This window comes from Marmota flaviventris, chromosome 2 (genome assembly GCF_047511675.1).
Source record: "Marmota flaviventris isolate mMarFla1 chromosome 2, mMarFla1.hap1, whole genome shotgun sequence".
Classification (NCBI taxonomy): Eukaryota; Metazoa; Chordata; class Mammalia; order Rodentia; family Sciuridae; genus Marmota; species Marmota flaviventris.
Window position 1 is genome coordinate 69,173,843 of NC_092499.1, and position 23,735 is coordinate 69,197,577.

Below are 23,735 nucleotides of genomic sequence, written 5' to 3' on the forward strand. Positions count from 1 at the left end.
GAACTTAAACTTACAGAAAAGCAAAACTTAAATTTAACCTTTACAATAGCAAGTGCTTTTCTTTCCATCCTCTAAATAGATGTTTCACAAGTGTGTTTGTTTTCCTGCAAAACTGGCAATTAACAAAAAGAGGAAATGACAAGCCTTCTGCAGATTTTTGCAGATAGCTAATGCGCTATGCAAAAAGCTCTCTGATAAGAAGAGAGACTTACATGTGACAAATATGATGTGGGTTTCTGCTTAATTATGGTAAGAGTCTTCTGGGTGGGGGTCTCTGGACTGCTTCACCAAAGCACATTTGCCGCAGTCCGGCTGCAGCAAAATAACCGGGGGGGGGGGGGGGGGGGTGGGGGGGGGTGGGGGGGTGGGTGGGGGGGGGTGTGACGAACAACTTGCGTAGATTGATACAGCAGGAGTGGAAGCCGTTTATTGCAGGACAGGAGCGGTATTTATACACTCCACACAGCTTATCTAATTAACATAAACTAGATACATCAGTCAACCAATAAGGAATCTCCACACTTAATGGCTCCCTTTTGTTACTTCTCAAACCACTCCCTCTGGCATTTTGCCAGGCACCATACAGACTTGTTTACAAATTCTAACATTCCCCTGGCAAAATGCCAGGTGTTATTTTGACTTGTTTACAGACTCTAACACACATTGATAATAGAAAAAAGAGGAACAAATTGAACTGAGTTCAGCACAAGGCTGTGTTGTCAAGTCTGCAGTGGGCGACCCATTCAAAGAACAGCTTCTCTTTCTGGTCACCAAATGCCCCTGACAGAGCATGCTGTTGTGGGCCCAAGCGGCCCCACTTATGCCCAGGCAGGCCTCAGTTGGAGTCCTTAGTAGCAGGCATCACCCTTTAACAAACTGAAGAACCTGCAAAAGAAAGGAGGTGGATCAATATTCTTTAATTATTGGGAAAGTGGGTGCAAAAGAAAGGCTTTATTTTTCTGCTTTCAGGGCTGCCCAGTGCCTCCAGCTACTGGCTCCCTCACTCCCTTGTTGGCTCATTTGGCTGGGAGCTGAAGCCTTTGGAGCAGCAATTTAAGCAGAAATTAGGGGGACTTTGAGGTGGTAAGGGGAAAGACCTGCAGAGCACGCCCGAGCCCGGGGCATCTCACGGAGGGCCAGAGCTGGTCCAGGGAGGCCTGGAGGACGTGGGGGTTACACCTAGGTTTCCTTCCCAGTGTGGGGATAAGACCTGCAAATCTAAATAAAAAGGAAGAAAAAGCAACTCACCTTCTCCCTCCCCTCAATCCACCCCACTCACTCATAGTCATCCAGGATTCCCTATGCAGAGATGGGTTTCCTAGTCCACCTAAATGCAATCGTGGGGTTTCCCTCTGCCTCTTACACAATGCCCCGCCCCCAAACATCACCAACCTCAGCAGATATAAGCATTTGAGTCTGCAGGGCCAGGTCTCTGCTCTGGACTTGGGAGGCTCTGTGGCTAACTCCAGGAGAGAGACACACTGCAGAGGAGAAACACTGACAGGTACTGAATCCTCCTGGATCCCCTGCACGGGTCCTTTAAAGGCGCTAGGTCTGCACCCACCAGGGCTTTGGCAAAGGCAGCCTACTCCCCAGATCTGGGCACTGCCCTGAGAACGCCTTTCTTGCTTGAGGGATTTGCTTTGTTAGCAACTTAGTAGCAACTTCCAAGGACAGAGGGCTGTGGAGCACGCCAGACTGGGAGGCTGAAAATGCGGGAGAAACGTCAAGCAGCACAGCCTAAGATTTCCTAAACCAAACCTGGTGAATTTTCCCACAGTTCAGGAGTAGTAAGGACTTGAGAGGAACAACTAAATCGGGTACCCAGGATCCTGCGGATGAAGCCAAGTGAGGTTGTGGTCTGGGGGACAAATAAATTAGTGTCCCGTCTACGACAAGAGGCTCTGTTCCCCAGCCTTTCCCATAAGCCCCTGGCTTGGAACATAGTAACAGCATCAGAAGGGATGGGCAGGTCCCAGCATAGCCCATGCATGAATCCCTGTATGCTGCATAAAGTGGCTAGTAGAGCTGGGCGGGTTCTGTCCGCAGAGGCTGGCTGCAGTGAGTCAATTTGTTTCCCTTTTGCACACGACTGTCTTAAGAGCCAGAAGAGAATCCTTCCGGACGAGTACAGGAGGGAGTTGGGGCAGGCTTGACCTCAGGGCTTTGGCAGTAGTTGCTGGGTGTTTTCAGGTGGATGGGGTTGAGGTGGGGTGGAGAAGGCCCCAGTAGGTGGAGGTCCAGAGCCACGCCCCTAGGAGGAGATGGGGCGTGGCCAAAGTTCTCCTGGCTTTGCCCTACCAGGAGGTGGGGAAGCCGGGATGTGTAGGTGGGGGAAAAAAAATGATCTCTCATGCCTTTGTCGGGGTAGCTGTGAGGATTCCTGCCCCGGATTTCAGGTGAACAACTAAGTATGAAGCATCCTGGGTCAGATGATTCATGTAAGTGTCACAAGACTGGGATTCTTCTCTTTAAATAAAGTGATTCATCCTGAGTTTTACTAATTCCATGAGTCAAAGAAGAAGGAAATGTGATTAGTTCCTCATCTGATTATGAAAATTTACAGGTGTTTCTACTTATCAGAAAAATAGAAATTGATTTCAGTGTTATTGCCATGGTAACAGGACATTAAGTAAGCAACCATTCATGATTAGTATTTCTTGAGACTAATGGACAGATTCACAGACCAGAAGGATAGATCCTTGTGACCCGGTGTCTTAGACTGCTGGGGGCCGGAGAACCTACATGGGCAATTCCTTGAAGCACAACAGTTCCTGCTTTACGCATGGCAAGGGAAAAGAGAACACCTCGTGTTGGGGTCATTTTCTCTGGAAGTCAGGACAGCCTGTTGTGTTCCAGGCCACACACAGGATTTCCACTGAGAGGGGACTTGGCAGGTCTGAGAAGTAAAAATTCAAATGTTCCAGGGAGCGCTGGGTTGTGTGTGGCTCAGTGATAGAGCCCTTGCCTAGCATGTGTGAAGCACTGGGTTTGACCTCAGCACCACATGTAAATAAATAAATAATAAAATTAAAGGTCCATCCACAACTAATAAAAATATTTTTAAAAAAAATGTGCTAGGGAAAGAGCAGGAGGATCATAATCAAATGAATATACAAGATATAGAAAAGTCTCCATCAGGAGTATGCAGAATCTGGGACACTAATCCCATCATAGACTTAGATTCTATGAAAAAAAAAAAAACTCAGCTAGCAGGCACATAAATCTCCTGCTGGGTTTTGAGCTAATGATATTACAATAAATACTTTAAAATTATTTTTCAATAAATAAGGTTTTAATCGATTTATGGATGTATTATTGAGAGACAAGAAACTGTACATAAAGTCTACAATTTTTGTCAGGCCCTGGGTTCGATCCCCGGCACTGAAAATAAAAACACACAATTTGATAAATTGCAACATAGGTGGAATCCTCACTGCCATCAAGATGGTACGTCTAAAAGTTTCCTTGTACTCTTTTCTGATTTCTCCCTTGTACTCCTACCCACCTCTCCAAGTGAAATCCAATGGCTTTCTGACACTATACATTATTTGGCATTTTTAAAATTATATACAAATGGAACCATGTCCTATTTTGTCTGGCTTCTTCTAATGAGCATAATTATTTTTGTAATTCATCCTTGTCATTTCCTTTTTATTGCTGAGTCAAAGTCCCATTGTCTGGGTAACCGAAATTGGCTTCTCCATTTACCTGTTGATAGGCTTTTGTTTTGTTTGCAGTTTATGGTTTTATACAAATAAAAGTGTTGTGAACATTCATGTACAGGTCCTGGAATAAACACATGCTTTCATTTCTCTTGGGAAAATACCCTAGAGTGGAATGGCTGGGTTAGATGGTAAGTTTATTTTCAAGAAACTGCCAAGCTCTTTTCCAAAATGCCCGTACCACTTCATGTTCCTAGCAGGAGAGTTTGCATTCTGTCACAGCCTCGCCAGCACCTGGTATCATTAGCTATTTGAGCCATTCTACTACATGTTCTCATAGGTAGGTAGTGGTACCTCACTGTAGTTTCTGTTGTGTTTTATCTTTGGTTTCTTGGCCGTGCTGGGGATTCAACCCCAGGGTTTGTGCTTGCTAAGCATGCACGGCATGCACTGTACCACTGAGCTACATTCCCAGCCCTCACTGTAGTTTTAATGGCATTTCTCTAGCAAATAATGATGCTGAACATTCTCTCCTGGGCTGATAGCCCTCCCTCAGGGGATTGATTCTAAGATCCCCCTGTGAATACTAAAATCGAAGGATGCTCAAGCACCTCATACAAAATGGCGTAGTACTTGCATCTAACCTACATAATACTCCCAAGTACTCTAAATCATCTGGAGGGTACCTACAATACCAATTAAGATGCAAATATCAGGTAAATAGTTGTTGCTCTTTATTGTTTTGGAAATAATGTCAAGGAAAAAGTCTGAACATAGTCAGTACAGATGAAACTTTTCCTCAGGTATTTTCCGTTTGAGGTTGGTGGAATCCACAGGTGCAGAAACCAGAAATGGAGAGCCCATGGTATTCGCTATTTATGTATCGTTCTTGGTGAAGTATATGTTCAATCTCTTATTCATTTTTACATTGGGTTGTTTGTTTTATTATAACTTTGGGGGCGGGGGCAGGAAAATAGGTTTATTCAAAGCCAGCTTTGAAGTAAGATATAGACTTTTGTCTCTAATCATTACCCTCAGAGAACTCAAGGTGAGGAAAGTTTTTTTTTAAATGAGAGGGCAAAAATGAAACAAAAGGCAGGAAATATACATGTTGGGATTCAGTCAGCCAGAGAACTGGTCAGTCTCAACTTCCTTGGCATCTGTCCTCAGCAGGAGGAAGATTTTATTCTCAGTGAGAGGAAGTTCAGAAGTTAAAACAATTTGAAGCATTAATTTCAAAAGTGGCTGTTTGCAATCCTGCAGAGAAACTAGTTATCAAGAAGTTGTTCTTAGTTTTGGAGGGAGTCTGTCTCAAATCCCCCCTGTTTCGTTAGTCTCCCAATCTTTAGGGAACCCTGGCTCCATGGCATGTGACTGGCCACCCATTGTTCAATGTGTGTGTAAAACTCTTCAAGGAACTTGAACATAAGGAGTCAGATGCTTATTCCTGAAGGAGGAATATTTAATAGCTCCACCTAGATGAAGGGTTTTCATATTAGTTCCTGTAAGAACACTCATTCAGTAGCCCCCCTACCCCCTGGTGTTTATTGTTGGTGGAGTTTGACAAGTGACTGCCTGTGAATTTCCCATCCTCCATCTTTGAATGATGTCCTCTGAAAACTTTGCTGATTATTTGCCAAGCATGCTTGTCCCATGCTACAGGAGCTCTGACATGTATCTTGATCTGAGTGGTCCTGAATTTTTCTCTCACAAGACAAGAGATGTCTCTCAAGAAGGATCCAAGTAGTTCCCCAGAGAGAAGTGGGAACTTGATTCAGGACTAGCAGGGAAGAGAATTACAGAATTACAGCACGCCTCAGTTAAAGGCATAGGCAGATTTATTTAGGAAAGTAGAAAGATATTCAAAGGAGAATGGGGGCAAGCTCAAGAGGGAGACACAGCCTGTTTTCTTATTTTACTTTGTGAGTGTTCTTTATATAACTTAGATTACAAGTTCTTTTTTTCCAATCAGGGGCTTGTTTTCATTCTTTTTCTTATTTTATTTTTTTTTTATTGGTTGTTCAAAACATTACGAAGCTCTTGACATTTTTCTTGTTCTGAGTATTAAACTCAGGCTTCACAAATGTGGTGATGCACTCTACCACTGAGCTACAGTTCCAGCGGAAAGATCAAGAACCCAGGCCAAATTTTTGCGCATGGCTCCAATAGAGCTGTTGCTGATCCATATTGCTTTCAAGGGTGCAAGGAGGCAAAGGTCAAAGAAAAGTTCTTAAAGTCCAACATTTCTTTTTTTCTTTTATGTATTGTGCATTTAGTGGCATCTCTATGAAATGTTTGCTTCACCCAAGGAAAAAATATTTTCTCCTTTACTTTCTCTAGAAGTTTCATAGTTGAGGGACTGAATATACACAGAGACGATGGCCAAATATAAATAAATACAGAACTCTGACTGACAACCTCTGCAGCAACCAGCCCAGGAGGGTAACCCACAGCCCCCAGAGCCATTGGCCAAAAGTGTCAGGACTTGTCCAGTAACTGACAGCTTCCCTAATTTCTGCCCTCACTTCTAACTCAGGGCCAACCCAGGAAGCCAAATAGGTTTCCCAGTCTAATCACAGAGGATGCTCCGTTTCGACTTTGCTTGCCTCATCTTCCTCACTAATGACCACAAATCAGACCTTACCCAAGCTTGTCTTTTTGTCCCTAGGAAGATTTCCCACTCCCTCCCCTGTCATCAGACCTCTGCCAACTGCAAGCAATGGTGACTATTTCCCTTGTTATAGCAAGCTCTCCATAAATACCCTGTACCTTTTTTCAGTTGAGTGGTTTTCATTAATGTCCACAGTTCTTCTGGAGTTTCCTACAAGACACCATCTACACTCCTTGTTGTTGTGGGTCCCAGGCTACGCCCAGGTCTGGTGCCTACAGAGACCCCTTGCACCTTGCTACAAGTGGCTTGTTGAGCCTGCACTGTTGTGGTAAGTCAGCACTAGTTCTGAACTTTTCTTTCATTGTGTTGATGTGGCTGTTTATCCTCAGTTTGGCACCTGGATTTTGATATTGATTCCCATTTGCCTGGTATCCATGGGACAATCAGGCTATTTGATTACCATTTGCCTGGTATCCATGTGACAATCAGGCTATTCCCTTTTAGACCTTTTGTGTTGCTCCATTTGAAATTGTTTTTCAGGGAATGGAAATAGAGGTCAATGATAGATCACTTACCCAGCGTGCACAAGGCCCTGGGTTTCATCCCCAGCCCTGCAAAATAAAAGTAAAGTGTTTGTTGTAAGAAGAATCACAAGACACAACACAGGCATAGATCCTAGAAGGCTCTGTTCAAGATGGCGTTGCAGACCAGTGAGTTTGCAATTCTCCCTGGACTGGACATTTGGACAAATTAGGCTGTGGGTCATCAATAAAACCAGAATAGAGTTCTTCTCCTGACTTAAGATTTTTGTCCTGGGGTCTTGGCTTTGATCCAGCCAGCAGGAGGACACAGATTGTCAGATCTGGGATCAGAGATGGCCAAGCATGAGGCTGGTAACATGAGACACAAAGTTCATAAACATTACATTCCCACTGATGGCTGTCATCTCTTTTAAGGTGTTCTAAGTCTACATCCTCTGCTTACGTTGGAAAAACTGCTCTTATATGTATACTACTAATTCATGGCCCTTTGAAGTAGCATAACTTCAAGGATGGTTTGGCTCTTTAATGACCACGTGGGGGAGCATGTGAACAAAATTGCTCATTTGAGAAGCACCTTAGAAAAGTAATGGGATAAGTCAGTTTTATAAGACCAATTGGGCAGCAGTTTGGGGCTGATATGGAGGCTCTCAAATGAAACTCTGAATCAAAAATTGCTTCACTCCAAGATTCTTTTCCTAAATTGGGCACAGTGGTGCATACCTGTAATCCCAGCAGCTCAGGAGGCTGAGGCAGGAGGATCAAGAGTTCAAGGTCAGCCACAGCAAAAGTGAGGTGCTAAGCAACTCAGTGAGATCCTGTCTCTAAATAAAATACAAAATAGGGCTGAGGATGTGGCTTAGTGCCCCTGAGTTCAATCCCTATCATCTCCCCTCCTGCAAAAACAAAACAAAACAAAACATTCTTTTCCTAATGACAGTGAGCAACTGGACATACTTAAGCTGTAACATATAAGGCTCATTTCTCTAGAAAAGCCTTCCCCTCCTTGCTCTCCAGTTGCCTCTCTGCCTTCATCTTATTCTTCTGATCTCTCCTCAGTTGGTGCCTTCCTTCTCTTTCACTTGTCTAGACCCCTTATCTTTAACCTACAACTCTCCTGAAACTTCAAAATATCAGTTCTTTCTAAGATCTGTCCTTCTCTTCAGCCAGGAATGGAATCAACTGCAAAATTTAAACCTAGACTAACATTCCCTGTACTTTAGGAAAAATACCATGAGAGCTGTTCATATTTACATAAAGAAACCCTAATTCTAAAAATCACACAAGGTTGGATATTTCACCTCTAGCATGAGACCTAAAAGAAAACCATCCATGATTATCTGGGGACACTGCCTAGGAGGAATTATCAACTCCTTGTTTATATGCATAATCAGAAGAGGATTCTCATCAGTGAGAGTCTTACACATAGAATATATATAAGAAACTTACCATTAGCTCTGACAGACGTTATTAAGGATACTATCTCGGGCTGGGGATGTGGCTCAAGGGGTAGCGCGCTCACCTGGCACACGTGCGGCCCGAGTTCGATCCTCAGCACCACATACAAACAAAGATGTTGTGTCTGCCGAAAATTTAAAAAATAAATATTAAAATTCTCTCTCTCTCTCTCAAAAAAAAAAAAAAAAAAAAAAAAAGGATACTATCTCTATCTCTTCCCTATATAGAAATTAGCACAAGTAGTGAGGAGCCGTCATTAACACAAGTAGTGATGGACACGGCCTTGGTCTAGATTTCTTCTTGGTTAGCCATGGTGGCATTTGTGCCATTACCTGTACTTCCTGATGTACTTGAATCAATGAAGCCAACAAGGATATGTAGTCACTTTACAGAAAAGGAGTCTTGGTTGTATGAGATTGATCCTCATGGCTTATGGGATTTGTTCTTTTGGTCTGGGTTGGACTCTAGGGATTCCAAGTTCCTACAGGCACTATTAAAGTACTTTTTTATTTATCATAATGGTCATGAGACTAGTCAACTGGATTCTTTCCAGAGTTTTACATTTTTCTGCACAGCTACTCTCATCAGATGATTGTGCTCTAAAGGTCAAGATCTTGCCATAGTTTGCTGTGGATATGACCTCAAGCAGTGAATATTGGATTTCCATGTGTTCATGAGTTGGTTCTCATCTTGAAAGCAAGAAAATGACCAAGTGGAGAGAGACTGAGAGCTTGAATATTCCTATGGACAATGGCCAGACCATGGATAAAAATAGAACTGTGACCTATAACCTCTGCAATGACTGGCCCCAAATGGTCAGGACTTGGTCAATAACTAATGGCTTCCCTAGTCCCTGCCCCCACTTCCAACTCAGGACCAACCAGAGAAAGTCAAAATGATCTCCAGACCAGTCACAGAGGATGTCCTGCTTCTAGTAAGCCCACTCCCAGCTTACCCACACCCACAACCTCAGATTAGGGCAAACTCATGCCCCTGCCTGCCTTTGAGTCTCTGCCAAATGCAAGCAGTATAACTTGTTTCAGTTGAGCTCTGAAAATAACTTACAATTCTCACTGGGACAATCTTCATTGATTTCCACACTGTTTTATTTGTTTGTTTGTTTGTATTTTATAATTTTATTTAATGAATTTCTTTTTTTATGTGGTGCTGAGGATCTATCCCAGTGCCTCTCATGTTTAGGCAAGCGCTCTACCACTGAGCCAGCACCCCGGCCCTAGTTGCTAGTTTTATACTTAGGTCTATGGCATTTTCGAGCAAGTTTTTGTAAACAACGTGAAACTTAAGTTTATTTTCTTTGCACATGTTTATCTATTTCTTAAATCCAATTTATTGAAAAGATTACAGTTACTCTACTTTGTATCTGTGTTGAAAGTTAGTTGTCTAGATGTGTGTGGGTCTATTTCTGGACTCTATTCTGTTCCATAAATCTATCTTATCTGTTTGTATAACAATAGCTCATGTCTTGATTGTTTCTATACCAATAGCTTCTGCCATATGAGGACACGGTGAAAATGTGCCATCTTTAACCAAAGCAGGTCCTTAACAGATTCCTTCATCTTAGACTTCCCAGACTCCAGAATTGTGAGAAATAAGCTTCTGGTATTTATATACCCCATGTATGGTATCTTGTAGTTATGGATATACCCCATGTATGGTTGCTTGTGAACGAGCTCTCTTTGACCTTTTTAAAAATTTTTATTGTCTTCTTGTGACAGAGGGGTCCAGAATAGCACCAAGTCTGTCTGTCTTCCTCCTTCCCTCTTTCTTTCTTTCTTTCCTAGGGATTGAACTCAGGGATACTTTGCCAGAAGTTACATCCACAGTCCTTTTTATTTTTTATTTTGAGCTAGAATCTTGCTAAACTGCCCAGGCTGGCCTCAAACTTGCAATTCTCCTGCCTCAGCCTCCCAAGTCACTGGGATTACATTGAATGTGCCTTTAGAAAACAATAGCATATGCCTATAATCCCAGCTACTAGGAAGAGTGAAGCAGGAGGATTGAAAGTTCAAGGCTAGCCTGGGCATTTTAGCTTGATCCTGTCTCAAAAAATGAGAAGGGATTGGGGATGTGGCTTAGTGTTAGAGCATTCAATCCCCAGCATGAGGAGAGTGGGGTGTGGGTAATGTAACTATGTTTGCTAAGTTAAAAATAATATTAAGTGGTACACCCATGTGCCCACTCTGGATTGATAAATCTGTGTCTGGAAGAAGCTGCCTGTATGTTCTTTCCCTATTTCTCTGTCTCTCCTTAATTTTGCCATTTCTCTTTCATCAGTGGTAAGCACTATTTTGAATTTTTATGACTATCATTTCCTTAATTTTCTTTATAATACACTATTTATGTACCCTAAGTGACATTAGTTTTGCCTGTTTTTGAACCTCGTATATATGGAACCATGCTAACTGTATTCTGTGGTTACCTATTTTGTCCACATTGCGTTCTTAGTGCTCATTCAAAATGGTGCATGTAACAGTGCCGGGGAATGCAGCTTTCCAAAGCCAGTTTGCCTATACTACACTTTGTTCCTAATCTTCTTCTGTTCTTGAATAGCAATGGTCACTGCATTCTTGTTCACATCTCCAGGATATAGGCCTATTTTTTTTTCAGTTTAATTTCATAAACACTATCAGCTTAGTTTTTTTTTCTGTTTGTTTGTTTGTTTGTTTAAACCTCTACAGAACATAAAAATAGGTTGTATGTGTCCCAGAGACACAAAGCAAATCTTGGGAAAGGAGCATAAATACAGGTTTTCTCCCTCCCAAGATGGAGCGATTTACTACTATGTTGTACTCCTTCTCTTTGGTGATTAGTTTATAGCACAGCTGCCTGAAGTTATTGGATATGGAAGCCAGTCATCAAGTCATAAGACACCCTTTTTGATCTGATTCTATGCCTATCAAGCACCCTTCTGAAATCTGGCTCCTGGGTTCTCTTCCTACAGGAAGAGAGTAAGGTACTGGTTTGAAACAGTGGCTTGAGCTCCCTGACAGTGGCATTTGTCCCGAGCAGTACCCAAGGACCAGGTCTCACGTCCTTCAGTGTGTTTTAAATATTGGGTAGTAAATCAGCTTCCCTCAGACCCATTAACTTGGGGATTCTAAAAGTAATTATGGTCCTCTAAGGACAAGACTGGATCTGGACTACAGTTCAAATCATCAAGGACCCGCCATCCCAGGGGCAGTTCTTGTCAGCATGGACATGTGGCTTTTCCTGGTGATACTCTAACTTCAAACTGAGCTCATTTGGCCAATGTCTGCATTGTGTACCCTGATTTACTAGCTACTGGATCTCAGGTCCTCTTCTTCCACTGGAGCCCTGTACTGGTTTTGTTTTGTTGTGTCAATGCTGGCTGGTTTATAGATGTACCACAGAGCAAGCTACATATGGACCAAGCTGCATTCTGGTGCTGAGGTCTTGTTCTCAGATCTGCCTGGGGGGGGGGGGGGCAATGATAAATTACCAATTCTATCAGATTTGTTCCTTCCCCAAGATGGATTACAAAATAATCAAAAACCTGCCCAAGTCTCAGTGAGAAGGGAAGGAACTAAAGACAGCTTTATTTCTTTTTTTTTTAATTTTAATATTTATCTTTTAGTTTTCGGCGGACACAACATCTTTGTTTGTATGTGGTGCTGAGGATCGAACCTGGGCCGCACGCATGCCAGGCGATCGCATTACCGCTTGAGCCACATCCCCAGCCCTCTTTTCTTTTTTAAAAAAAACATTTATTCTTTAGTTTTAGGTGGACACAAGATCTTTATTTTCTTTTATGTGGTGCTGAGGATCGAACCCAGTGCCTCACGCATGCCAGACGAGCACACTACCACTTGAGCCACATCCTGAGCCCACAGCTTTAGTTCTTGATCCTCCCACTTTTCTCTCCCATCTGTCTCTGTTCTCCTTCTTCAACTTTATGAGACTTCCCTTCACTCATCTATTTATTCATTTTTTTAAAAAATATTTATTTATTTTTTAGGTGTTGATGTACACAACACAATGCCTTTATTTTTTAAAATATTTATTGTTTAGTTGTGTTTAGTTATTTATTTTTATGTGATGCTGAGGATCGAACCCAGGGCCTCATACGCGCTAGGCGAGCACTCTACCGCTGAGCCACAACCCCAGCTCAATATTGATTCATTTTTAATTGGTTCTTTTTACTTAGACATAAAGGTGAAGCTCCCTGCGGTATATTCATATATGCACATAAGATGACTTTCAAAGTATTCATTCTGCATTTCCTCCCCTTTTTCTGACCCTCCACTCTGCATCTTGATTTCTTCTTCTCCTCAACTATGTGTCTTTAGGTTATCCTATCCTTCCCTCCTTCTTTCCTTTATTTTATTCTAGCTTCCACCTAGGGGAGAAAACATTTGATCTTTGACTTTCTGGGTCTAGTTTATTTTGCTTAGCCTGATGTTGTCCATTTCCATCCATTTACCAGAAAGTGCCTGGTAACTTCATGGCTTAGAACTCCACTGTGTCTATCAACCACAGTCTCTTAATCCATTCATTTACTGATGTGCATCTGAGTCGATTCCATAGTTTAGCTATCGTGAATGGTGTGGCTGTAAACATTGAGCTGGCTGTATTGCAAGAGTATGCTGATTTTAGTTTTGGAAAAATATCAAGGAGTGGGGTGGCTGGGTCATATGGTGGTTCCATTCCTAGGTTTATATTTTTGAATAATTTTATTTTTATGTCATATTTTTTTAGTTGTCAACAGACCTTTATTTTATTTATTTATATGTAGTGCTGACAATCAAACCCAGTGCATCAAACTTGCTAAGCAAGCTCTCTACCACTCTCCAGCCCAAACTCCTAGTTTTTTGAGGAATCTCCATACTTCTTTCCAGAGTGGTTGTACTAGTTTGCAGTCCCACTAACAATGTACAAGTATACCCTTGTACATTTTTGTCAGCGTTTATTATTGTTGGTATTTTGATAATTGCCATTCAGACTAGTAATTGCCAGAGGTGATATCTTCGTGTAGTTTTGATTTGCATTTCCTTGAATGCTAGAGATGTTAAACACTTTTTCATATATTTGTTGGGCATTTGTATTTCTTCTTTTGAGAAGTTTGTTTAGTACACAGGTATTGATTGGGTTGTTAAGTTTTCTGGTTTCTTTATTTATTCTGGAGATTAATCGCCTGTTGGAGGAGTTACTGGCCAAGATTTTCTCCCACTCTGTAGGCTCTCGCCCCAGAGATCCTTCTGACCAGGAGAGCTTCCTAGTTGCATTCCAGCTCCAGTCCACGAGCATTGTTGTAAACCTTTCTATTTTTCACAGGTGACCTGAGAGCCCTTGCCACTCAGAGAAGTTGGCAGAACTCATTACTCAGATCACAGTGTTCCTGTGGTGGCAGTGGCATCCAGCAGACTTGGCTCCTCCATCTGCCCTGCCCCCTCCATTTATAGGTGAATTTGGCCTCATGCTGTATGAAAATCAGTGAAGTGACCAACTGCAGAAGGGTAGACTTAACCCCTTGATTTTCCTGCTTTTTCTTTCTTTGCCCTGATCTGTTTGTTCTTTCTTTTAGGAGAACCTTTCAGGGTTGTCATTCAAGGGCTGAGAAGATGAGTCTCAAGATTGATTTGGAAACGAACTTTGCTGAGTTTGTTATAGATGCAGGAGAAGTCATCCTAGGGACTCAGCAAAGAACGGATATGAACCCTCCTCTACTGTGGGTGAAACAGAATGAAAACATCTTGCAAGCAGTATGTGCTCTGCTGAACTCTGGAGGGGGGAGTGATCAAGGCCAAGATAAAGGATGAAGACTACAATCATGAGATTCATGAAGAGGGGTTGGATCTACCTCCAGTTTTTGAAGGTTATTTAGATGAGATGCAACAGGGAAAGCTTTTTTTAATATTTGTGACGTCATGGAACACAAAAGTCTCAGGTGTGCCACTTGCCACCTTGTGCTCTAATTTGTACCACAGATATAGATCATCTAACAATGTCATGGATTCTCATAAAGCACTGGTATTCCTGAAAGAGAAAACTGATTCCAGTTTGTTGAGTCCACAGGAAGCTCAGGCTGGTGCACACCGTGAAGACGACACAGAGGACTCGGCTGCTACTTTATTTGATAGAGTACAGCTGCAGTACCTGGAGAAACTCAACTTGATGGAGTCCCCCGCACGTTGAATTTCAAATGTTCCCAGCAGCTCTGTCACAGTGTGTTAAAGAGAGGCTCGCCAGGTGTGTTTCTGCATTGGCCAGCGCTGAAGGAGGCTATGTATTTTTGGGTGTACATGATGAGACCCATCAAGTCATTGGATGTGAAAAAGAGAAAATAAATCTTTCCAAGTTCAAGAATTCTGTTGAACGCTGCATTAGGAAGTTACCTGTCCGTCATTTCTGTACACAGAGGCATACAACTCAATGTTCCATCCGATTCCTTGAAGTTCATGATAAGGGGGCCCTCCGTGGTTATGTCTGTGAGGTGAAGGTGGAGCGATTCTGCTGCGTGGTGTTTGCCAAAGTGCCCAATGCCTGGCAACTGAAAGCCAACAAAGTGAAGCCGCTGACCACAAAACAGTGGGTAGATTGGATGATGCAAGCCAAGCCAGGTCAGGAGCAAGTCTGCAAATGATCCGCATGTTTGCTTCAGGGGAGGAGGGCAGAGAGGAAAGGGCAGTGTGGTGTTCGTTGAAATCTTGGGAAACAGAGATTTTTTTCCCCTGAACGGCAGCTGCCTGATAGTAATTCCTGTGGATGCAGTTGGTAGGTCATTTTCCTTTCCTCCCTCTGTCCATCTTGAACATTCTGCATTTGACAGATGCCCCAGGGTCAGAGCCCCATTAGCGGTTGATTAAGGGGTTGATTTGAATTAGTTATTTCTATTTTCACAGCCTTTCTTACATTCTTATTAAAGTCTACTCCTTTCCTTTCTTGCATTTAGTTATTCAGGACATTCCTTTTTTTCAGAGATATTCCCTTTTTAACGTCCTTCCACTTTCCTCTGACTTCTTATTCTTGTTTGGGTCTCTTACTTCCGAATTACATTTTATTTTATTTTTTATTTATAGATAAAATACTCATAGATAAATGTTTGCATAAGCTTATGGGGCACCAGGTGATGATTACATACATGTGTACAGGTGTAATGTTCCAATCAGGGTAAGCACATCTATGTCCTCAAGCATGTATCATTTCTTTGTAATTAAAAACTTTCAAACTCTTTTCTTCTAGATTTTTTTTTAACTACACAGTATATTCCACTCCTATTTCTGAACCAAAACCCCGAGCCCACCAGGGCTTTCCCTTGCTATCCTCGTTCCTTCCTTTTGTGCATCAACATGTGCTACTAACTGAAACTGCTGAGCTTAAGAGTAGGGCTGTGGGGCTGGGATTGTGGCTCAGCAGCAGAGCGCTCGCCTAGCACGCGCCAGACCTGGGTTCAATCCTCAGCACCACATAAAAATAAAGAATTGTGTTGTGTCCATCTACACCTAAAAAAAATAAATATTTTTTTAAAAAAGAGTAGGGCTGTGGCTATGCATCTACCTTGGGAAAGAAAAGCTGAGATGAAATTAGACAAAAGAAAATCAGTAGCAACTTCTTCAAAAGTTCAGAAGAGCTAAATTTTTCAGAATCTCCTCAAAAGTCTGTATCCATTGAACTTCATATCTTCTAATCATATGTCTTTAAAATAGCATTCTAACAATATACAAACACTTTGAACATAACACAATTAAAACTTACTAACTATTGCCTCATACTATATTTTCCCCACAATATTTCAGAAGGCTTTTCTGGGCTGACCTGAGATATAGTCACAAATATGTGTGGGTCATATAGCTTTGGGTTATGTCACAGCTCGGCTATATGTTGAATTCTGCCTTTTGCATTTCAAACTTATGTTGTTTTTTTCTTTTTCCTAAGTTCATCGCAGACTTTCTGAGATGTTCCTTGAGCTGAGTTTGTCACCCTCCATGCCCCCCAGCAGGACTGTGTGTACTCAGAATTTGGAAAGGCTGAAAGTACTGCAGAAACGTCACTTTCCAGGTAATTTGTCATCTCTGGTTTCTTTGGAACATGTTGATTGTTTCTTCATATAGAGAAAAATTATTTGTCAGTTGTGGTGGTGCACACCTGTAATCCCGGCAGCACGGGAGGCTGAGGCAGGAGGATCGTGAGTTCAAAGCCAGCCTCAGCAATAAGTGAGGTGCTAAGCAACTCAGAGGGACCCTGTCTCTAAATAAAATACAAAATAGGGCTGGGGATGTGGCTCAGTGGTCACATGTCCCTGAGTTCAATCCTTGTTACACCCCCACCTTCCCCCGCCCCCGAAAAAAGAAAGAAATAAAGAAAAAAAGTTTTTTACTCCAATGTTATATTACACTAACATACAAAGTCAATTTCAGGAAGTTTAAGGACTCCAATATTACTAACTAACCTTTAAAACTTTCAGTAGAAACTGTTTGTGAATAATTTTGTCATTGGGGTAGGAAAGGATTTCCTAAACCAGATCCAAAAATATTAAACAAAAAGCTTGATACATTTCATTATATGAAATTAAGAACATCTGTTCCTCAAAAGATACCTTAGAGATTGTGAAAAGCTATTACTAAAAACTTAAGGAAGGTATTTTCAACCCATAAACTGATGAAGGATTAGTTTCAGAAATAAATAGAGAACTTATGCAAAATTTTAAAGGTAAAAGCAACCCAATAGAAAAATGAGAAATATAAAGATTCATTTCTCAGAAAAGGAGACACATATGTACAATAAACTTATAAGGATGCTCAATCCATTAATGAAGAATAAAATGCATTTAACATCATTAATAGAAAAAAAAATCATGTTTTGAAGATTTTTGTAAGTAAACAGAATCTTGTTCATCACTGCCAGAAGTTTAAGTTGGTCTAATCTTTTTGAAAAATGGGTTGGACATTGCTTGGTGTAGTCAGTTATTTCCAAAACTCTACCCTTCAACAATTTCTCTAGTTTCTAGAGAAAATGTATACATGTGCATCAGAGGAAGTAGACCCTTGTAGATCTGCCCATGAATACTCATAAATTCACTATTTGTATCACTTTAAACAGAAAACAACATCTATGATCACAACAATGGCCAAATATATTGTAGCATCTTCACATAGTGAAGTGTCTTTCATCAGTGAGGATGGGTGCACTCCAGTACATGTAAGCCCAGGCTGAGTCCAAGTAGTGTGTGTCTTCATCTCCTCACGAACTTAATCACAGATTTCCTTGATTCTTTTATTAAGTATAAAGTATTTAATAGTATTCCCAAGCATAGATTTTCTTCATTTGAACACAGCAACTCAGGAGGCTGAGGCAGAGGATCACAGGTTGGAGGACAGCCTTAGCAACTTAGTGAGACCCTGTCTCAAAATAAAAAAAAATCAAAAGAGCTGCAGATGTAGCTAAGCAGCAAATCATCCCTGGGTTCAATTCCCAGTATCTGCCCCCCCCACCACCACCAAATTTCTTAATTTTAGTAGTTTTAATTATGAGTATATTATGCACACAGAAGCAACAGAGATATAATTTAATTAATAAGCATATAGGGAAACCTATCTAAATACGCCCAGCTGAAATTAAAAGATAAAATGTAGTAAGTTCTATTTTAACAGTCCCTTTTTATTAAAAAAATATTTTTAGGTGTATATGGACACAATACCTTTATTTTATTTATTTTTTGCAGTACAGAGGATCAAACCAGTGGCTCACATGTGGTAGGCAAGAGCTCTTCTGTTGAGAGCCACAGCCGAAGGGGCCCCAGCAAACTTCCAGCTGCCAGCAAACTTCCAGCTGCCTGCTGATGATTGGCTCACAGCGGCCCCAGCAACATCTAGCTGATTGGCTCCTCTGCGGTGATGCTTATTGGGCTGTTTCCCTGCCCTTTCAGACCACGGAGCTGCTCATTGGGGGACTTTTTTGGCTCCGCCCATGTGACCCAGCCAATCGGCCTCAAGAGCAGGAGGATTGTGGGAGGTGGAGAGAAGCTTGTGTGGGAGAGAGAGGCTTGTGGAAAGCCGGTCGTGGCAGTTGAGGCTCTGAGGGTTTTTCCTGAGCGGCTGTTTTGTTTGGCGTGTCTGGTTCTAAAAATAAAGTTAGTTTCTTTTGACAAGTGGCTCCTGATTGTGCCCAGCCAGACTGCGGCATTTGGTGGCTCGCAGGGGGAGCGACTGAGGGTAAGTGAAACTGCTCGCCCCTAGGGCAGGGCGAGAGGATGGGTAGCCATTTTAAGATTCCTCTTTTATTTTGCTTCACTTTTGTTTTAAGTTGCCTGTCCCTGGAGATGAGTGAGACGGAAGAAAAACCGCTCACATCTGGGGAACGAACCCGCGACCTTGGCGTTATCAGCACCAGACAGACATGGGTTGGATTTTCAGAAAGATGATTAATATCTGCGACCAGCGAGGAGCTGAGCCCAGACACCTCCCCCACCGCCTTAGGTGGGCGCCATCGCGTCGGCCTGGGAGCAAGATACCAACAATTTTTTGAATTTTTTGTTGTTGTTGTAAATGGAAACAGTACCTTTATTTTACTTATTTTTATGTGGTGCCGAGGATCAAACCCAGTACCTCAAATGTGCGAGGCAAATGCTTTGCCAATGAGCTCAGTTTCCTTATGTATATAATGGGGTTAGTAATATCACTCTTACTGGACTACTGAAAATGAGAGGGAATGCATTACTTGCCCTGTGAACTCCAGGAGGAAGTAAAGGAGGACAAGGGGGAAGGCAAAGAGGCCAAGTGCAGGAGATCCATCCAGGCCCTTGGCAGGAAGGTGGGAGTGGGAGCTGGGGCCACTGCCTGCCCTGGGAACCCTGATAGTCATTCCAAGGTCAGCTCTTGCTTATTTTCTTACCCAAGGTGCTCAGCACAGAAAGGAGATGGGAAGAAGCTGGGGCTCCCCCTAGTGGGAGCTTCAGAAATTACTCTCAGAACTCTGGGAACAAATCCCCCAAAAGCCAGGGACAGGACATCTCTGGGTTTGCCACATTCCTTTTATTGAGTACCTGTGTTGTATTGGGCATGCTGGGGAACAGAAAAAAGGGAGAAGTCACAGCCCCTCTCCTTGCCAAACTCAATACTTGCAGTAATGTCACGTGTGATCTACAGTTAGGTCATGGCTCTAGAATCCCAGAAAAGCCTGCTGAGTGCCAACCCAAAAGCCCCTCCAAGATGCTTCCATTTCTAAGGTTCTTGAGTTCTTACAGGTGGATCTGGGACCAGGACCCCAGAGCTTCCAATATCTTGATCTAAGAGTTCAAAATGTATCTCCATGTTGGGGCCTCACTGCAGAACTGGGAACCCAGAGGGGAGGTGTTGCCCTAGGGAAGCAAGAGGTCCCTTGGTAAAGGAATAAGCAAGATGGCTGAGCACCTCCCTTCTGTCTCCCTTGAGTTCCAGGTGATCTCTGATTCTCCAGGTGATTTCCAAAGCTGCAGCAGCCTTAGCAGGCTGGGACTACGCTGGGAAATACACATGGACAGGGCAGCTGGGATTCAGACTGTCTAGGAAGAAATAGATTTGGCCATGTCCCCACCCCACTGGAACACCTCAGTGGCTCCCACAGCCTGTGCTGGCAGGGATAGTCTTGACCCATCAAGAAGCAGCTCAGCTCCCCTTTGCCTGAGGTTTGGGTGGGGTGGGGGTTTTCCCTGTCCCCTCCCCCTTTCCATTCCTCTGTCCAATTCCTGTCCTTCTAGATTCTGAGGATGTGGCACCTTCTACGGGAAGCAGTCCCTGACCATGCCCTCCCTCACCCCTGGCCTGCCTGTCTCCCCTGTGCTTCTGCAGTGGAGAAGAAGAACGTGGATGCTGTGGGGGTAGGGCTGTGGCCTGAGTTAATATATGTATCCTCAGAACAATTCCTGCACACCTCTATCCCTATCACAAATGCATCTGGGAAGAGGTATGAAAGGTTTCATGAGTGGCATGAGTTCCCTGAGAATGAAGACTGCCTGTTTCTCCTTTGATCTCTCTAGTTCTCTCAATGCCCACTACAACACACACACACACACACACACACACATACCTGTGAAGGAATCAATTAAGGAATGGGCAAAGATGGTGCAGCAGACTGAAAAATGTCACCTCCTAACGATACCTATGTCCTAAACCCCAGGGTCTGTAAATGTCACCCTAATTGGAAAAGGATCTTTGGAGATCTGATTGAGGATCTGGCAATGGGAGATTATCCTGGGTTGTTGAGGAGAAGACCCTAAATGCAATCACATGTATCCTTAGAAAAGAAGGATCAGAGACAGACTTAACACAAAAAGAGGGTAATGCGAGGAGTGGGGGCAGAGATTGAAGTTTGGAAGCCACCAGAAGCTGGAGGAGCCAGGAAAAGAATCTCCTGAGAGCCTCTGCAAGTAGCACAGTCCTGCCAACATTTGCATTTCAGCCTTCTGGCCCCAGAACTGTGAAAGAATAAATTTCTTTTGTTTTAGCCATCCTGTTGCAGATAGCTTAGGGCAGCACAACAGCCACAGTAAATGAATAGTTAAAATATCATGTGTAAGTTTAATGAAAGGTTATGGGTTTTAGAATCCAAAACAGCTGAGCAATGCACCAAAGTCTGCTACTCTTCAAACTCTGGGGTTCTGGACAAGTTAGCTTCTCTAAGCCTCAGTTTCCTTGTCTGGAAAGGGAGGATTATAGTTCCTTATTTTGCAGAGGTCATACTGCAGGTATTTAATAAGAAAATGTTTGTGCCAGTGCCAGGTGTGGCTGGCATGTGGTGGTTCTTCTTGTGTCAGTATGGAGTGGCTTTGGACTAGTGTAGAAGAGGGTGCATTTCTGTATTCATCCATAGGTCTTGACTTCAGCATCTATCTTGTCAGGGAAATGGGGCAGGATTCACAGTTCTTCCTGCTCACAACCCTCTGAGTTTTGTTATGTTTTTTAAACCATGAATAATTTTCGCTTTGGAGGGGAAGAAGGTGGTGTGAACTTCGTTTCCTTCTTCACCTGTCTCAAAATAGACCTCGGTCTGGGGGGGGGGGGGGAGGGCATTGCTCAGAGACACAGCCAGCTCTGCTTGTGGGTGCTGGGGACCCTGACTGGACTGGGGGCAGCAGGGTGCATGTAGCAGGACATCTTGGGACCTCATCCTTCCTCTGCTGCAGGACTTCATGTCAGGAAGGGTGCCCACCCAGAACCTTCTCCAACTATCAGAAGCAGGATTAGCTGCTTGCTAAATTTCCTTCCAGGATTCTTAGAAGAAATGGTGAAAACTTTACTAATTCTACCCAAAGTGGGCTCCAGATCCTATCATCAGCTGCAGAAATTACCCGTGAGAGTGGCTTTCTGGAAGGGCATTCACCTGTGGGTTCCTCAAGGTTTAGGAATCAACCTCCTGCCTGGGTCTCACCTCCTACTATCATAAACTCCTGCTTCTGGCCTTTTCCTCTACTGCCCCCTTCTGCCTAACAGGAAAACTCCTAAATCCAAGCTTGGATTGCAAGCAGGGGAGGCCCTTTGCAGTTCTAATATCTTCTTTCTGCAACACCATTGACCACACTCAGGTACACATTTATTGAGCAGTTATTATATCCCAAGCATTGTGTGGCGGACTCCAGACTCAACAAGGAGTGGATCATGCCCGCTTGCCTTGCACAGGCTGTTCCTCTCTCTGGGGTGGCCTGCCTCTGTTCTCCTATTTATCTTCAGTTGCCACCTCCTCCAGGAAGTCCTCCCTGAGTCAGTTGCCCTCATTGCTCTCCTCCCCTTCTACAGTGTTTTCATGATATATGGTGATGCCCTGTCCATCCACTGTCCCTGGCCTGGTCAGGACACCAGGCCCACTTCTTAAAGCTGAAGGGATCATTTCAAGATCAGGAAAAGGGATGCAGGGTGAAGAATCAAGGGTGAAGGCATGCTTTCAGAGAAGCAGGAGTGAGAATGTGGATGGGAGCAACTGGCAGGAGCCGGAGAACTGAGGACAGTGGGTCACAGTTAGGCGTGCACACCTCCCCATACGTCCACAACCCTGCATGCTTTATGTTCTCTAAGGCAAGGACCCTCCCCATCAACCCAGAGAGACTGTCACCTGGGAACAGAAATACTAAAGTGACAAGGTTTCTGGTGACCAGCGCTTTGGGTGAGGGAGTTGCCTGAACCTCTCGAACCCAGTAATGCTAATAATCCCCTAAGGAGGGAAAAACAAACCCAGCTCCCTAGAATCTAAATTGGGCAAAAAGTCTTCTTTTGACAAAAGGAAACAGATAAAGATGTCCAGGAGATGACTGATAGTTAATTCAGTACCTCAAAAATTCTGCTATCATGAATACCTTTTATAAGTACCTTTTATAGCTGGGGCTGGGGCTCATTGGCAGAGCGCTTGCCTCGCACATGTGAGGCACTGGGTTCGATTCTCAGCACCACATAAAAAATACATAAACAAAATAAAGATATTGTGTGTCCAGGTATAACTAAAAAATATATTTTAAAAAAGCATCATCATCACCTCTTAAAAACAACCTACCTTTGTTTTTCAAGTATAATGTTCATTGTAAAAATATAGACAAATGTTAAAAAGAAAAAACATGAATGATGTGAGAAAAAAAAAAAGAATAGCATTACCCTAGATTAGGTAGAGAGAAGTGATGGGAAGGGAGGGGAGGGATTGGGGAGATAGGAAGGATAGTAGAATGAAACAGACATTATTATTATTACTGTGTGTATATATGTGAATGCATGACCAATGTGATTCTGCAACCTGTATACTCAGAAAAATGAGATATTATATCCCATCTGATTCAAATGTATGATATGTCAAGGTCATTGTACTGTCATGTGTAACTAATTAAACAAACAAACAAAAAGAAACAAAACAAAGATTAACCACTGTTATTAACACTGGATGCATTTTCTTTTTATATTTTCCTATATATGAACTACATAAACTACATATGTGTGTGTTGTGTGTGTGTGTGTGTGTGTGTGTGTATATATATATATATATATATTTGTATTTATTTACATAATTGAGGATCAGCCTTCATGTACAATTTAAAAACTCTTGATTCTATTAGAAATTTCCCCCAAATTAAAACACTACTCTTTAAGTCCCCCACCTTACCCTGCCCCACTTCACTTTTCTGTGGTGCTAGGGATGGAACCCAAGGTTCCATGCTAGGTAAGCACTCTACCACTAAAACACATCCCCAAGGCTTGCCCATTTTTTAATATTTAAATATTTTTTTTTAGTTTTCGGCAGACACAACATCTTTGTTTGTATGTGGTGCTGAGGATCGAACCCGGGCCGCATGCATGCCAGGCGAGCACACTACCGCTTGAGCCACAACCCCAGCCACATTTGCTTGCCCATTTTTTAAAAACAAAATATCTTTAGTTCTAGATGGACACAATAATTTTATTATTTTTATGTGGCACTAAGCATCAAACCCAGTACCTGACACATGCTAAGCGAGTGCTCTACCACTGAGCC

The 23,735-nt window shown here is 42.7% G+C and overlaps 1 protein-coding gene, 1 long non-coding RNA gene and 1 pseudogene across 3 annotated transcripts in view; 1 reads left to right on the top strand and 2 right to left on the bottom strand.

Moving 5' to 3' along the window:
• Positions 1 to 405: 405 nt before the first annotated feature.
• On the bottom strand, positions 406 to 8,280 carry LOC139704707 (uncharacterized). Of its 2 annotated transcripts, XR_011706638.1 has the most exons (4): positions 8,265 to 8,280; positions 7,539 to 7,639; positions 6,852 to 6,887; positions 406 to 885 (listed from the first exon to the last, which is right to left on the bottom strand). It is a non-coding gene; the product is annotated as an uncharacterized lncRNA (long non-coding RNA). The 2 variants fall into 2 exon arrangements; XR_011706637.1 differs by lacking the exon at positions 8,265 to 8,280 and having other exon boundaries at positions 7,539 to 8,051.
• On the top strand, positions 1,418 to 23,141 carry LOC114084649 (schlafen family member 5-like; annotated as a pseudogene).
• LOC139704705 (nesprin-2-like) overlaps positions 17,363 to 23,735 on the bottom strand; it is a 47,367-nt gene continuing 40,994 nt past the window's right edge. The window contains exon 12 of the mRNA XM_071607988.1: positions 17,363 to 17,650. Coding sequence (XP_071464089.1) covers positions 17,632 to 17,650 — 19 coding nt within the window. The 3' untranslated portion in view covers positions 17,363 to 17,631. The remainder of the gene's footprint in view (positions 17,651 to 23,735) is intronic.